Here is a 12,198-nt window from a genome sequence, read left to right as displayed (position 1 = left end):
CGGAGATGGGTAGAGACCTGTTCTCCCCTGCAGAGGAAGGCAGGACGCGCTCCAACGGAGCAAAGCTCAGGGAGCCAAGGTTCCATTTGGATGCCAGGAAGCACTTCCTGACAGTCAGGACCCCGAGGGTTTAGAACGGGCTTCCACGAGAGGTCATTGAGGCCCCATCGGTGTGGGTGTTCAAGGAGAGGCTGGACGTCCACATGGTGGGCATGTTGTGAGCAGAGCCGGCTGGTGCCGGAGGTCAGACTAGATGGCCCGGGAGGCCCCTTCTGACTCACTCTGTTTCTATGTTTCTATGAGAGCAAGTCTGCTGTGGCTAAGTTTGTTATGAGAAGCTTGGGGAAACAATTTTAAACCTACTCCTGAAATGGCTTTATTGTTAGACCTGAGAAGAATTTAAAAAGAGAAAGAAAAGACTCTTCATCAGGGTCTGGGGCATGCCTGGCAGCAGTCTTGGCAGGGCAGGGTCAAAACACTGCTGGGAGGCTGGTGGTGGAATTGGAGGCAGTCATCCTCAAAGAATGGGCCACAGCAGGAACAGGCGTATCCCAGCAAGGCAAGGGCATGCTCATGAGCAAGCCTGAAATCCAGAACTGGAGCAGGGAGCACAGCGGTAATCAAGACAGACAAGGAACAGGTACCTGAGACAGGGCAAACCAGGCAGGATTCAGGCGTGGCAGAAGGTGTAGCAAGCAGGCAAGATGCAGGAACCAAACCATGCCGCACACAACAAGCAGGAAGACCTGAATTACTGAGTCAGGCAGTGGAGGGAAGAGCTTACTCTGATATCGTGCTGCAGCAGGTTTCTCGGCTGATGTTCATTAGGCAGCTCCAGCAGGGCCTGGCACCAATCGTGCAAATACTACAGTGGCAATTCTGGTTCTGGCCACCAGATGGACCCCTGGAGCCACCCAGATTCCGACAGCCTTGATAAGCCCGCAATGTTTAAGGAAGCTTACAGTACAGAACCGGAAATCCAATTTTTTTATGATCAGCTTCGTAAAAATCTGTAACATTATAATCAATGAGATCACTGCTGTCATACATAGCAGAACTGGAAATATATATATGCTATTGATCACTGTGTTAATGGGATTACTTCATCTCCATTCATAAATTCAGAGAGAAAATTAGAAGCACAAGTGTAAAGTTGAATTTTAATTGGAACATTTGGCAGCTCATTATTTCTATTTTAAAGAACTATCATTTGATATGGAGAACTTCTTATTTTGTTTTTGTTGGTCTTGTCTTGCTATACTTTTTGTATAGATTATAATTTACAGTAAAATTAAAAAGAGGAACAAATACACAGTTATAAGATGGGGTGTGTGATAAAGATAAGGAAATTGGAATTGTGATAAGTGATAAGGATATTGGAATTGTTATAGGTCACATGCTGAATATGAGCCTACCATGTGATGTGGCTTCAAAATAAGCAAATGCTATTTCGGACTGCAATAGAAGTCTAACTTCCAAATCACATGTAGTACGGTTTCCCCTCTTATTTGGTACTAATTAGGCTCCATTTTGACTATTGTTTCCAGCTCTGAGCACCAGTTTAAAAAAGATGCAGAAAAACTGGAAAAGATTCAGAGGTGGTCAACAAAGATGATCAGATGGAAACAAAGTCCTATGAGGAAAGATTGAAAGAACACATCACGTATAGCTTGAAGAGAAAACTGGGGGAGATATAATTGCACATTTCAAATATTTGAAAGGTGGTCACTGAGAGAAGGGCCAGGATCTCAATCATGCCAGAGTGCAGGACATGGAATTATGGGCTCACATTACAGGAAGCCAGATTCCAGCTGGATGTCAGGAAAAACTTCCTGTTAGAGCAGTATAGCAATGCACCCAATTATCAATGGAGGTCATGGGCTGTCCCACATTGGAAGCACTTAAGACAGTTAGACAGTTAGGGATGCTTTAATGGACTCCTGCATTGAGCAGGGGGTTGTACTGTATATCCCTATTGGCCCCTTCTGACTCTAATACTCTATGACTCTGTTAAATATTTTATTTTATAAATATGGCATGCAAAGCTTGTACTTCTCAGAAACTTACTCTACATGTTTATCCTTCATTTGTAACACTAGAACAATGGCCTAAACAGGTGACTTGTAGAGTTCTTTGATAACAGGCATCAGCTTTTGAAGATAATTTCTTAAGAAGAGCCAAGTATAACCTCCAGTTTTTTATTTGTTGGCTCCGATTCTTTTATATATCTTCTTATCTTTTGCTGAACCCTGGCCAACTGCCTGTTCAGAGAGGCAGGACTCCATATTCCCAGGAGTTCCCAGCAAAAAGATGTGATATGGAGTACCCTTTTGGTTGCTATTTTTTGTTCTTCAAAGTGTTTGAAAGCAAAGGAAGATGGTCAACTGACTCACAGGCATGTGTTTCAATTAACTGCAACCAGCAATCAAATAATAGGACAGACTCTGCCTTCAGCATATTAAGATTTTAAAAACATATTCTTGACTGGAATGGCAAATGATGCCATTTCCAAAGAGCAAACCAACTTAGAAGTTCTACCAATTTGTTTCTAGATTTGGCATCTATCTTCATGCAGAAGGCTCAGACTATATTCTATTGGCAAATAGATGTCTTGGTTTAATCAAAGAAACGTAAGCTTTTTCAAATGTCTGGAAGAAAACACAAACAGAATTATGGCTTGTTTGCAGTTTTAGCAAACAGTTAAGGTAAATCTTTAACTTAATGGACAAATACCTACAGTTCCATACCAATTCTGGTTGGAAAGCTTGCACAGCCCTGGTTTCTCACCCATGCCAAGTTACTTGAAACCTAGAATTGAGCCACTGCTGCTATGCCTTAAACCACCCTGAGTGGCTTACAATTTATTTTCTCATAATGGTTATTAAATGAGATGCTGTGAATTTTGATATTAATGTTATTTATATTTTGAGTTTTAGTATGTTAGATGTCACGGATGTGTGAGTTTTTTGTTTTGTCACTTTAAGAATTTCTTCAAACCTTGAAATTCATGGTGCTAGCTTACCTGAAGAAAACACAAACATCTAGGACATGAAATAAGTGAAAAGTTAAATATGTACGTACTTGCCAGTTTCTCAAATCTGAAGCTTGACTTCACAGTTTTGTACTGGTGTATTCATCCAATCAACCACCACAATTAACCACATATTTAAGGGTCAGAAACCACACCAAAAAAATCCAGTGCAGGCTTTTGCATAGGCCTATAAATAAAAACCTCAGTGCACAGAGGTATGAGCCTCACACATACATCTAGAAGACCCTGCCTTATACCAGCTTAGGGATGGGCTTCACTGGGATACTCATGGCCCTCTGTACTGAGAGGTTTCAGGCACCCTGATCAGTATAGGAGGGATATGGAGGGGAAGGCTGCACCTACACTCCTTCCATCCTGAAAAAACGCTGGTTGGCTGATTTTGGCCATTTAACTACAGCACTTTGTGAGATGGCAGGAAGGTGCAGCCTGGAGTGCATACAAGACGCATTCTGTATTGGCACCACCTGTCTCTTCCTCTCCACACAAAGCACTCCCCTAAGCCTCTTCTCTAGGTTACTCCTATAGCCTCGGAAAAGCAGCAAGCATGGATCGTTCTACGCCAGGAGGGTCCAGGTGTGGATCCTCAGGTCTTACTTTGGAGCTGTTTTCTGAACAAGAATCTGGGCATCCAACAAACCCTGTGGCCTCCCAGATATTGTCTAGGGGCCCTAGGATTGCTCTGTTAGATTACTGGTCCTTTCAGCTCAATATTACCTTCACTGAGTGGCAGTTGTTCTTCCAGGTTTCAAACAGGAACGTTTCCCAATCTCCAGCCCTATCTGAAGATGTCACAAATTTAACCTGGGACTTTTGGGCATGCAAAGCACAGACATTACCGGGGAGTTATCCTTTCTCAGGCAGACAACATACATCAGAAGCACCAGAAGGGCACACAGGAGAGTGACACAGGACACTGGCTGTTGCACATGGATGTATATTTTAATAAAAATAATTCTGTCAAAATACAACAGAATGTGAGTTTCTTTACCATATTTCCAGTACATTTTTTCAATATTTTTTCTTCAGTTAAAATTTCCTCCCTCTGGAAGGTTTCATGCTAGCGTTGGATAACTGAACTCACAAATACTAAGCAGAGACTGAACCGATGTGCACAGCTTGGCAGGATGTCCACAAAGAGAAAATTCCAAGTGATGACAGATGCCGTGTGGAACTGAGGTTTGCTCAGCCTGTTTATTTGGTGGTTGGGTTTTTTGTTTACAGTTGATGCTATTAAAAATAATGAAACAAAAGTGTCCTGACATTCCATGCTTGAGCTGGTTACCTGAGTTCTGAACAACTGGAGAAAAGGTGGGGAGGAGTTAAATTAGAACCTGTACTTCTTTAGGTTGCTTCCTGTCTTTGCTCGAGTTTGAAGATGTAATCCAGTCACAGCCTGACAGCCACCAAACATGTTGCTGCTTGCACATTCAAGATGAGGATACATGCACCCCAAATTAAAAATTCAAACAAAAGATTCCTCAACCCAATGATCGAAACCTTAAATATTCCCAACTTTGCATAAATCTTAAAATTTTCATTCCAATAAACCTCAAGAGTCTTTCCATAAGCAATGCCAGCCCACTATACAAGTAAATTTATTTTTACCAGAATCTTAAATCAGCTACTAGTTTTGCTGAGAATCGAGAAAATGTGGTGGCAAAGCCCCAATGCCAGCTTGCCAATGGCAGGCCAGAAAACCCCCGTGACATACCTGTTGTTCCCTTCACATTTTTTTAACTCTCAGGGTTGGCTGCTGCCATCCAGATGGCCAGCTCTGGCCCAGTGTGAAAAGCAGTCTGTCTGATGAAGGGAAGATTTCTTTGGCTACTGGTTAAAAGAGCAATATTCTTGGATCTGAATCTCATAATACTCCAGAATGTTACATTGCCAAACTTATTGCCAGAATATAACATTGCCAGAAGGTGTCATCTTTGACACTGCCATATAAAAGCCTACAGAATCAAAGATGTAGCGGAGCCCTGGTAGGCCTCACTGTGAAGACAGAAAATGAGATGGAAGTCTGCTACCAAGGCAACAGGAAGGTTTTCACAAGCCTCAGTGAGATCATTTTCTCAGTCAAGATCCAGGGACCTGGGGCTGTTCCACTACAAAACCACCTCTCCACTTATGTCACAATTTCCCTTACTATACAAGATGAGAGAACCCTCCATCCTTTCAGGGAGGTGGGACTTCTATATGATAGAGAGAAGTGTTGCTTTATCTGTCGATATGGGAGCACTCCTTAATGCAGCATTTCCCAACAAGGTCAGTAATACAAAGAGTCAGTTCCACTCTTGAATTACAAAGTAAGATGATTCTGGAGCTGCTGAGGTTTCCCAGTGCAGACTCTACAGACACAGTAACTAGGAACTTTCAATTCCATGTTTCATTTATATGGTGAATGTCCAGGAACAGGAAGATGATGTGAACTCTGTAATTCTAAACCTATTCTTCTTGATCACTGTAACTTCGAAGAGCATTAACTAAATAAATAGATGAAAATCTGAAATAAGATACACTGCAACCAAAGCAGATTTTTTATAGCAGCAAAAGGGAAAGTTTACATTTCACAGTTAGATGGCATCCAAATTTTTTCTGTACTACATATTGTAGTGGAAAAAATATACTGCAGTTTGTTAAGAGCAATTGTTAAACTTTTTCATACAAACAGTTGTATCTCCACCACATCCATTGAGGGTGTCTGGGCCTGACTATTAGCTCCACCACAATAAGGAAATTCTTGAGTCATGAACTGAACTGACTGGCACTGACTGTATTCCTAAACTGTGATGAAGTTTACTTACAATGTCTACAGGGCCATAAGATCAAACACTCGCCTGCATGATCAAAGCAAGCAGACTGCTTTAGAACAAGAGCACACAATAGAACTTTTCTTTAAAATAGAAAATTACTTCACAAAACCAATGCTGATGGGGTTAAGTTGGATTATGTTGCTTGCTGCCTGAGAAACTTTACTGAGAATGCAAAAATGGAAGAAAAGACTGGGGGCTGTCAAGTCAAATGTCAGACCAGCCACAACTGAGAAAAAGGAGAAGGTCATCAACCCAAGTAAGCCCCTGAAAGCAACTTTGTGAAAGGAAGGAAGGATATAGAAACCAAAGGAAACAAGATGGAACAGAGAAGCAATCTGTACCAAGGCAAGGAAAGAGAGTTTCCTTAAGACTCACCCAGAACAGGCAAAATTTAAAAAGGAAACCCTCAAATGTGAAATGCTTTAAACAGCAACCAGAGGCAAAGGACAAATGGTAAAGCAGCTGCCACAGTGAATGGGATTCAGGACAGGATGCAGACATGTCTGTTTGCACAGCATTTGCCTTCTAAGATGCGTGGCTGAAGATGATACTAGAGTGGGATTTTTAAAAAATCAATCTGTGTTTTTAAGCTGGCTTTGACTGGACATCCATTTCATGGTATTATAATTTCACTGCATGATTTAAAAATACATATACTAATGCTGAAAACTCCTATGAAAGTACAAGGCAAGACAGAATAGTTAAACACAGAAAAAAGCAACACATTCAGGAATCATGCTGCCATTGGTCAGTCATGGTGGTGCAATGCCAGCCATCGCTGACAGCTGGCAAATGGGTAACAAAGATGGAGGAGTTCTCCTTCAGCAAGTGGCGCTTAAAATATTTTGCTTTGCTTTAACCAGAACCAGAGTGCAGTTATAGCCACTTCTGCAATGCTATCAAACAAGTCAAAGAAAAAGGGAAATAAATCAAGAATTAAAAATTGTTTGTTCGACAGTCATCTCTTTGGTTTTATACTTTGTTTCTTACAGTACTTCTCACTAATTTTCGGTTTGGTTCGGCGAAGGATGAAGCACTGTGCTCTCTTCCAATCTAATGCTCAAACATGTCCTTTATGTCCATACCCAGATGCAAAGGCTTGTTGTAGAAGGAACATACAGAGAACGTCTCTGCTGTGAAATGAATTGCAATTCTGTACAAACATTCCCATTAACTGGCACAATTCCCATTCCCGTCAGTGGTGCTTGTACAGGAGATGCTCCAAGTGTGTTTCACATATGTCTGCGGGTACGTTGCTCATGCCCCAAACCCAAGTGCCATTTTCCTTCTAGTGTGACTACTGTTCTCTACCTAAATGGGAGAGATGTTATTTGTCACATCAAGAATTTCTCTTACATAAACTTCTGCAACCCTGAAGTCCACTTTAACGAAATGGGTTGCTTGGTGAATTTATGGAAAATGTTTTTCTCAGTTCTTTATTTGAAAAGTGTCTTAAAAGAGAGACAAGGTACTGAAATATACCAGAAAGTCTGTGATTATTAAGTTCATTATCCACACTATTTCCAGACAAAATGGGTTTCAGAACACCACCTCTCCTGATGTGCATTGCAAGAAATACATATATACACCTTCAGATAAGGTAAGCTAGTGTGTTGGTTTTCTACTCATAGCATCTAGCTGATTTCTGTAATGAGTTGGTTTGGAAATGGATGGTCCAACAAGAAAAATTAATGACAACTACTCACTGGGGTAAAAACAAGAAGTTTTCTTTTTTTAAAGGAAAAGAAACATTGGCTTGTGTCCTCAATTTCACATTTTAGTTGGTGATTAAGCAGGGAAAAATAAGATTTGTATACTATTGTCATAGAGGTATCTGAAAGTTGAAGGTCAGCATAAAATCCAAGATCCATAGGCGTAAGGGAGATGTATGCTGGCTCCCCGTGTATCTAGCTGAGCCCCAAAAGCTAGACTGGGGGCTGGGTCAGTTGGGATGAGCCAGTGATCCAGAGAATTCAACAGCACTGAAGTGGCAGCCACCAGCCAAGGCTAAAGCCCCTAGCAAAGGGCCTCCTTCACAAGCAGCAAAAGGAGACTGCAGACACACACAGCCTCCATTTTCCCTTCCACTGGAAAGACACCATTTGGATGGCAGCACAATGAAGCAGTCGGGGACAACGCTGTGGGGCAAGCCCTACTTGTTAGATGCTGGTTGTCACCCAAATGACCCCATCAGACTGGAAGTGCTTGCCTCACTGCAGTGGGCTTGGACCACTTGCTCTGACTGATTCCTCTGCGTCAACAGCATCTCCTTGACATCAGGGGTGGTTGGGGGTTAGCAGATTATCTCTGTACTAAAGGGCTGATCTGCTCTTCCCCAACCAGATGGCCTCCAGTTGTGTTCAACTACCAACTTCCATCATTCTCAGCAAACAGAACCATGCTGACTGCGAATTATGGAAACTGTTGTCCAGCTCATCTGCAAGCCATCAAATTGGGGAAGACTTGGCCTGCCCAAGGTGCCAAGCACTTTTGATTCTTATACTCAGGTTTCTCCAGGATGAAACTTTACAACTATCATCTTTTAAGCAGAGAATTCTTGTCCCATGGTATGGGGGAAATAAAATTCTGTTGAACAAGAAAGCTCTGCTGGCAAGGGGTGGAATCCAACAAACACACCAAGACGGCTCGCCCTCAAGAGGACCGGAACTACAGAGCAATACTGCGCAACTGGCAAGCTTGCCAACAGTTTCTCCTTGTGAAAATAAAAACAGGCCACCACCAACTCAGACACACGTTTATCTCTAAATTAGTAGAAACCAGCTCAGCACAAACTCTCCAGATATAAATACTGGTGGCTCAGTCAGAGAAATAAAATAATAAAATAAAGATAAAATCCTAAAGTCGGAAGGCGCTACATCAGAATGACCAGTGAAGATGCTGAGTGCTGCAGGAGATGTAGGGCAGAGCAGGCTGTGGTGACGACGGGGGGCCCTGCCAGCAGTTTCCGAGGAACGAAATGAAGGCGCAACAAGGGTCCCCCCCGGTCAGCAGCGTGTCCTTCTGCTGGGCAGCAGGTGGGAAGGCAGGCGGAAGGGGCGGGATGGTGGGAGCGCGCGAGGCAGGGAGAGGGGGCAGCACTGGCGGGGTCACTCTGTCTCACTCAGTGGCTAGTGCAAATAGTCGTCCACTCTGGCAAAGGAGCAGGAGCCCAAGCCCACGCGGGCCATGAGCCGCAAGCACTCCGAGGCCTGGCCCAGGGCGAGCAGCAGTGGGGGCTGCTTTGGCAGGTTCTGAGACTCTGGAGAGGGGGCGGGGAGGGGAGGGGGAGAGAGAGAGATGGATTAAAAAATAGGTGGGGAGGTGCAAAGGATGTGCCATTCACAGACAGTACATCCTTTCCTCCCCTTGCTTCCCACCCCTCCCTAATCCCTACCAGCACCCCCCCCCCCAACTCAAAAGTGACAGACAAAAATGAAGACACCTTCATTTAGCTGGAGGTAGTCACTGGCTTTGATGGGGCATCCAAACTCTTCACCGTAAAACTTTACAAAGGCCCTGTAAAGGCAGACAAGGACTATGGTGCCCCCATAGCAGACTCGGAAGCAGAAAGACTGTCCTTTGTCCCAAGCCGTGCGGTGCGTCTGCAGGTGGGGTGCAGGGGAATTTCACCCTGGGGATTTCTACGTCTTTCACGCTGTCGCCAGTTCACCACGTTTCACTGTGCAACTAGGAAGCGCATGTGTCATGGCTTAGTGTAGCCACTCTTCAGATCATGGCATCTACTCATGCTATGCTCCTGGAAGCACAGGAAAGTGCCAGGAAACTGCTCTCGCATTATGGCCACCTCACAGAGCAGCTGCTATGCAGAAGCCTAAGTAGCTCCCTGTGTGGAAGCAGCCATGTGACCAAAAATCTGTTTTGACTAACAACTGTCCCAGTGACGCTAAACAAGAGCTTATTAAAACTTTCCTTTTGCCCTCCTGTTTCCTCTGCAGAATCAATCAGCCCTGGACAGCTGGGTCCCACTCCCTGCTCCCACCCCCAAAATACACGAGAAAGAATTGAGGTGGTCAGTGAAAACCCTGCCGAACTTCCTCTGGCATTGGCTGCCTCACGATGCTTGGAAGAGAGGGGGATACCCGTGCTCCCTCCCCGGGTACCAACTTACCCAATATAGCACTATTGAGTGCAGCACACACAGGTTCCCTCTGGATTGGATCCAGCTGCTGACCCACAGGACAGTTCCATGGATCAGAATAGGCTAGCAAGCTGAATGCATCCTGAGGGAGAGGAGAGATGGAGCTGAAAATCATTGCAAACACCGCCCGTACTTCAACACCCGGCTTTTCCAAACGTCTCAGTGCATCTTCACACACAACTGAGCCTCCCCAAATGAAGAACTAAAACGGGCTCAGTTTGGCACAAGCACTTTCTTTTCTGAAGCAGATCTGAAGGCATTTCAGGGATATGGTGCTATATAGCTCTCCAAGCTACCTTAAAATGCTGGACTGAAACTTTTCTGAACTCAGAGGGTGAAAGGCTGCCTGTTCTATTGCACCCAACAGTCGACGAATCATTTGACCGTTGATTTTTGATCCATTCGAGATACACAATAGCTCATTTCAGACACTGTAAAAAACCGTGATTAAGGAATCTTGACAAACCATAGTTGTATTTACCACTGGGCTTCCAGAGTCTGCCACACTTCAGAGGCAGGTGAATTCTGAGAGGGCAGACATAAAATCAGAAAAGCGAATCTGAATTGTGATAGTACGTTTGGAAGCTCAATTTATGCCTTGGGATTTTAACTACAGTTAAGTTTAAACCATGATCGGGCATGATGTCAGAGCTGAACCAGTGGGAGAGATATATGGAGGAATCTAACCCCTCACTGGTACTTCTGTATATCCCTTTAAAACCATTGCACTAACCAACAAAACTGAAGAAGGGGAAGGGAAAGGAGAGACCAGCGAACAGATTGGCTTGCGGGGAATCTGACCCCTTCCTCAGCTAGGATAGACCATCACTTAACGGGGGTATGGCTGGAACAAGCTCCCCTCACACTGCAGGAAGCCCTGCCAATGGAAAATTATGATAGAAAAGCAGACTTAGGTTTTCCTTTCTGAATGGTGCCTGCTCCTTGCACCAAGTCCAGTGCCTCCTGATGCCCAATTGGAGTGGGGAGACGGACCGGGACAAGATCTTCTTGGTGGTGGTTCCTCGTCTGTGGAAAACTCCCTCTTATTGGCTCCCTTTCTGTCAATACGAATGACCTGGAGGCACCGGGTCAAAAGTCTCTTATTTTCCAGGGTTTTTAAATGGTTTGTTTTGCCTTAGTGCTCTAGATGGTTTTGTTGCCTTTTAACATCCCCTTTGTGATGCTTTTTAAAATGTACTTTTATTGAATATGAAATTAAATTTAAATACTATAAGCCACTGAACAGTGGCAGTTTTATACTGAATGGTGGGACAGAAAAATTTTGAATGAATAATAAAGTGGAAGTTGTTGTAGCCATGAATGTGGAAGAGCTGTTGGACAAATGGCACACCTGCAACATTTTTTTATGCGTCGTATTCTTCCCATACTCTCTGCACAGCTGCTCACTCAGGGTCTGCAGTTCCCGGCCAAACTGAATCATCCGCTCAGTGGCAGCATGGTTTCCTCCACAGAGCTGCCTCTGAGGACAGCTGTCTTCTAAAGCAAGAAAAGAAGGGAAGATGAACAGAGTGGCTACACAACACCAAGCAATCTCCCCCATCTGTTCCCCAGAAAGCTATTAATTCCATTCCCGTGTGTTAACAAGAATCTCACAACGACTCCAACACTGAATGCATAATCCAGACCTGTTTCTGGTTTCTGAGTTTCCAGCTTTGGCTGCACCTCCTCAATTCTGAAGTTGTAATTCACACTGAAATGCAGTCTTAGCAATTAGATTTACAAAGTATGTCCACATAGAACCATGTCTGAATATTTCTGCAGCTGCTGCCTTCTCCTGATATGGTGAATTTCTGGATTGATAGAATCATAAAACAGTAGAGTTGGAAGGGGCCATAGGGCCACTGGGTCCAGCCCTGACTCCAAGTTAAACCATCCCTTTCAGATGGCTGTCCAGTTGCATCTTGAATGCCTCTAGGGTGGGTTCCATTGTTGTACTGCTCTAACAGTGTAAGTTTTTCCTGAAATCTAGCTGGAACTTGGCTTCCTATAACTTGAGCCTATTATTCCATGTCCTGCAGTATGGGATGACTGATAAGAGAACCGAACCTTCCTCTTTGTGACAACCTTTCAAGTACTTGAATAGTGCTATCATATCTCCCCTCAGTCTTCTCAAGGCCAAACATGTTCATCTCATTCAATCTCTCCTCATAGGG

The 12,198-nt window shown here is 43.9% G+C and overlaps 1 protein-coding gene across 5 annotated transcripts in view; it reads right to left on the bottom strand.

Annotated features, from left to right (window-relative positions):
* Positions 1–3,970: 3,970 nt before the first annotated feature.
* RANBP10 (RAN binding protein 10) overlaps positions 3,971–12,198 on the bottom strand; it is a 51,114-nt gene continuing 42,886 nt past the window's right edge. For all 5 annotated transcript variants that reach the window (XM_044419825.1, XM_044419828.1, XM_044419827.1 and 2 more), the window contains 3 exons: positions 11,376–11,521; positions 9,995–10,106; positions 3,971–9,124 (listed from right to left, as the gene is read on the bottom strand). In XM_044419825.1, coding sequence (XP_044275760.1) covers positions 8,994–9,124; positions 9,995–10,106; positions 11,376–11,521 — 389 coding nt within the window. In that variant the 3' untranslated portion in view covers positions 3,971–8,993. The remainder of the gene's footprint in view (positions 9,125–9,994; positions 10,107–11,375; positions 11,522–12,198) is intronic.

This window comes from Varanus komodoensis, unplaced genomic scaffold, assembly GCF_004798865.1.
Source record: "Varanus komodoensis strain SLA01 unplaced genomic scaffold, ASM479886v1 scaffold109, whole genome shotgun sequence".
In the NCBI taxonomy this organism is placed as follows: domain Eukaryota; kingdom Metazoa; phylum Chordata; class Lepidosauria; order Squamata; family Varanidae; genus Varanus; species Varanus komodoensis.
This window is presented reverse-complemented; position numbering and strand designations above follow the sequence as displayed.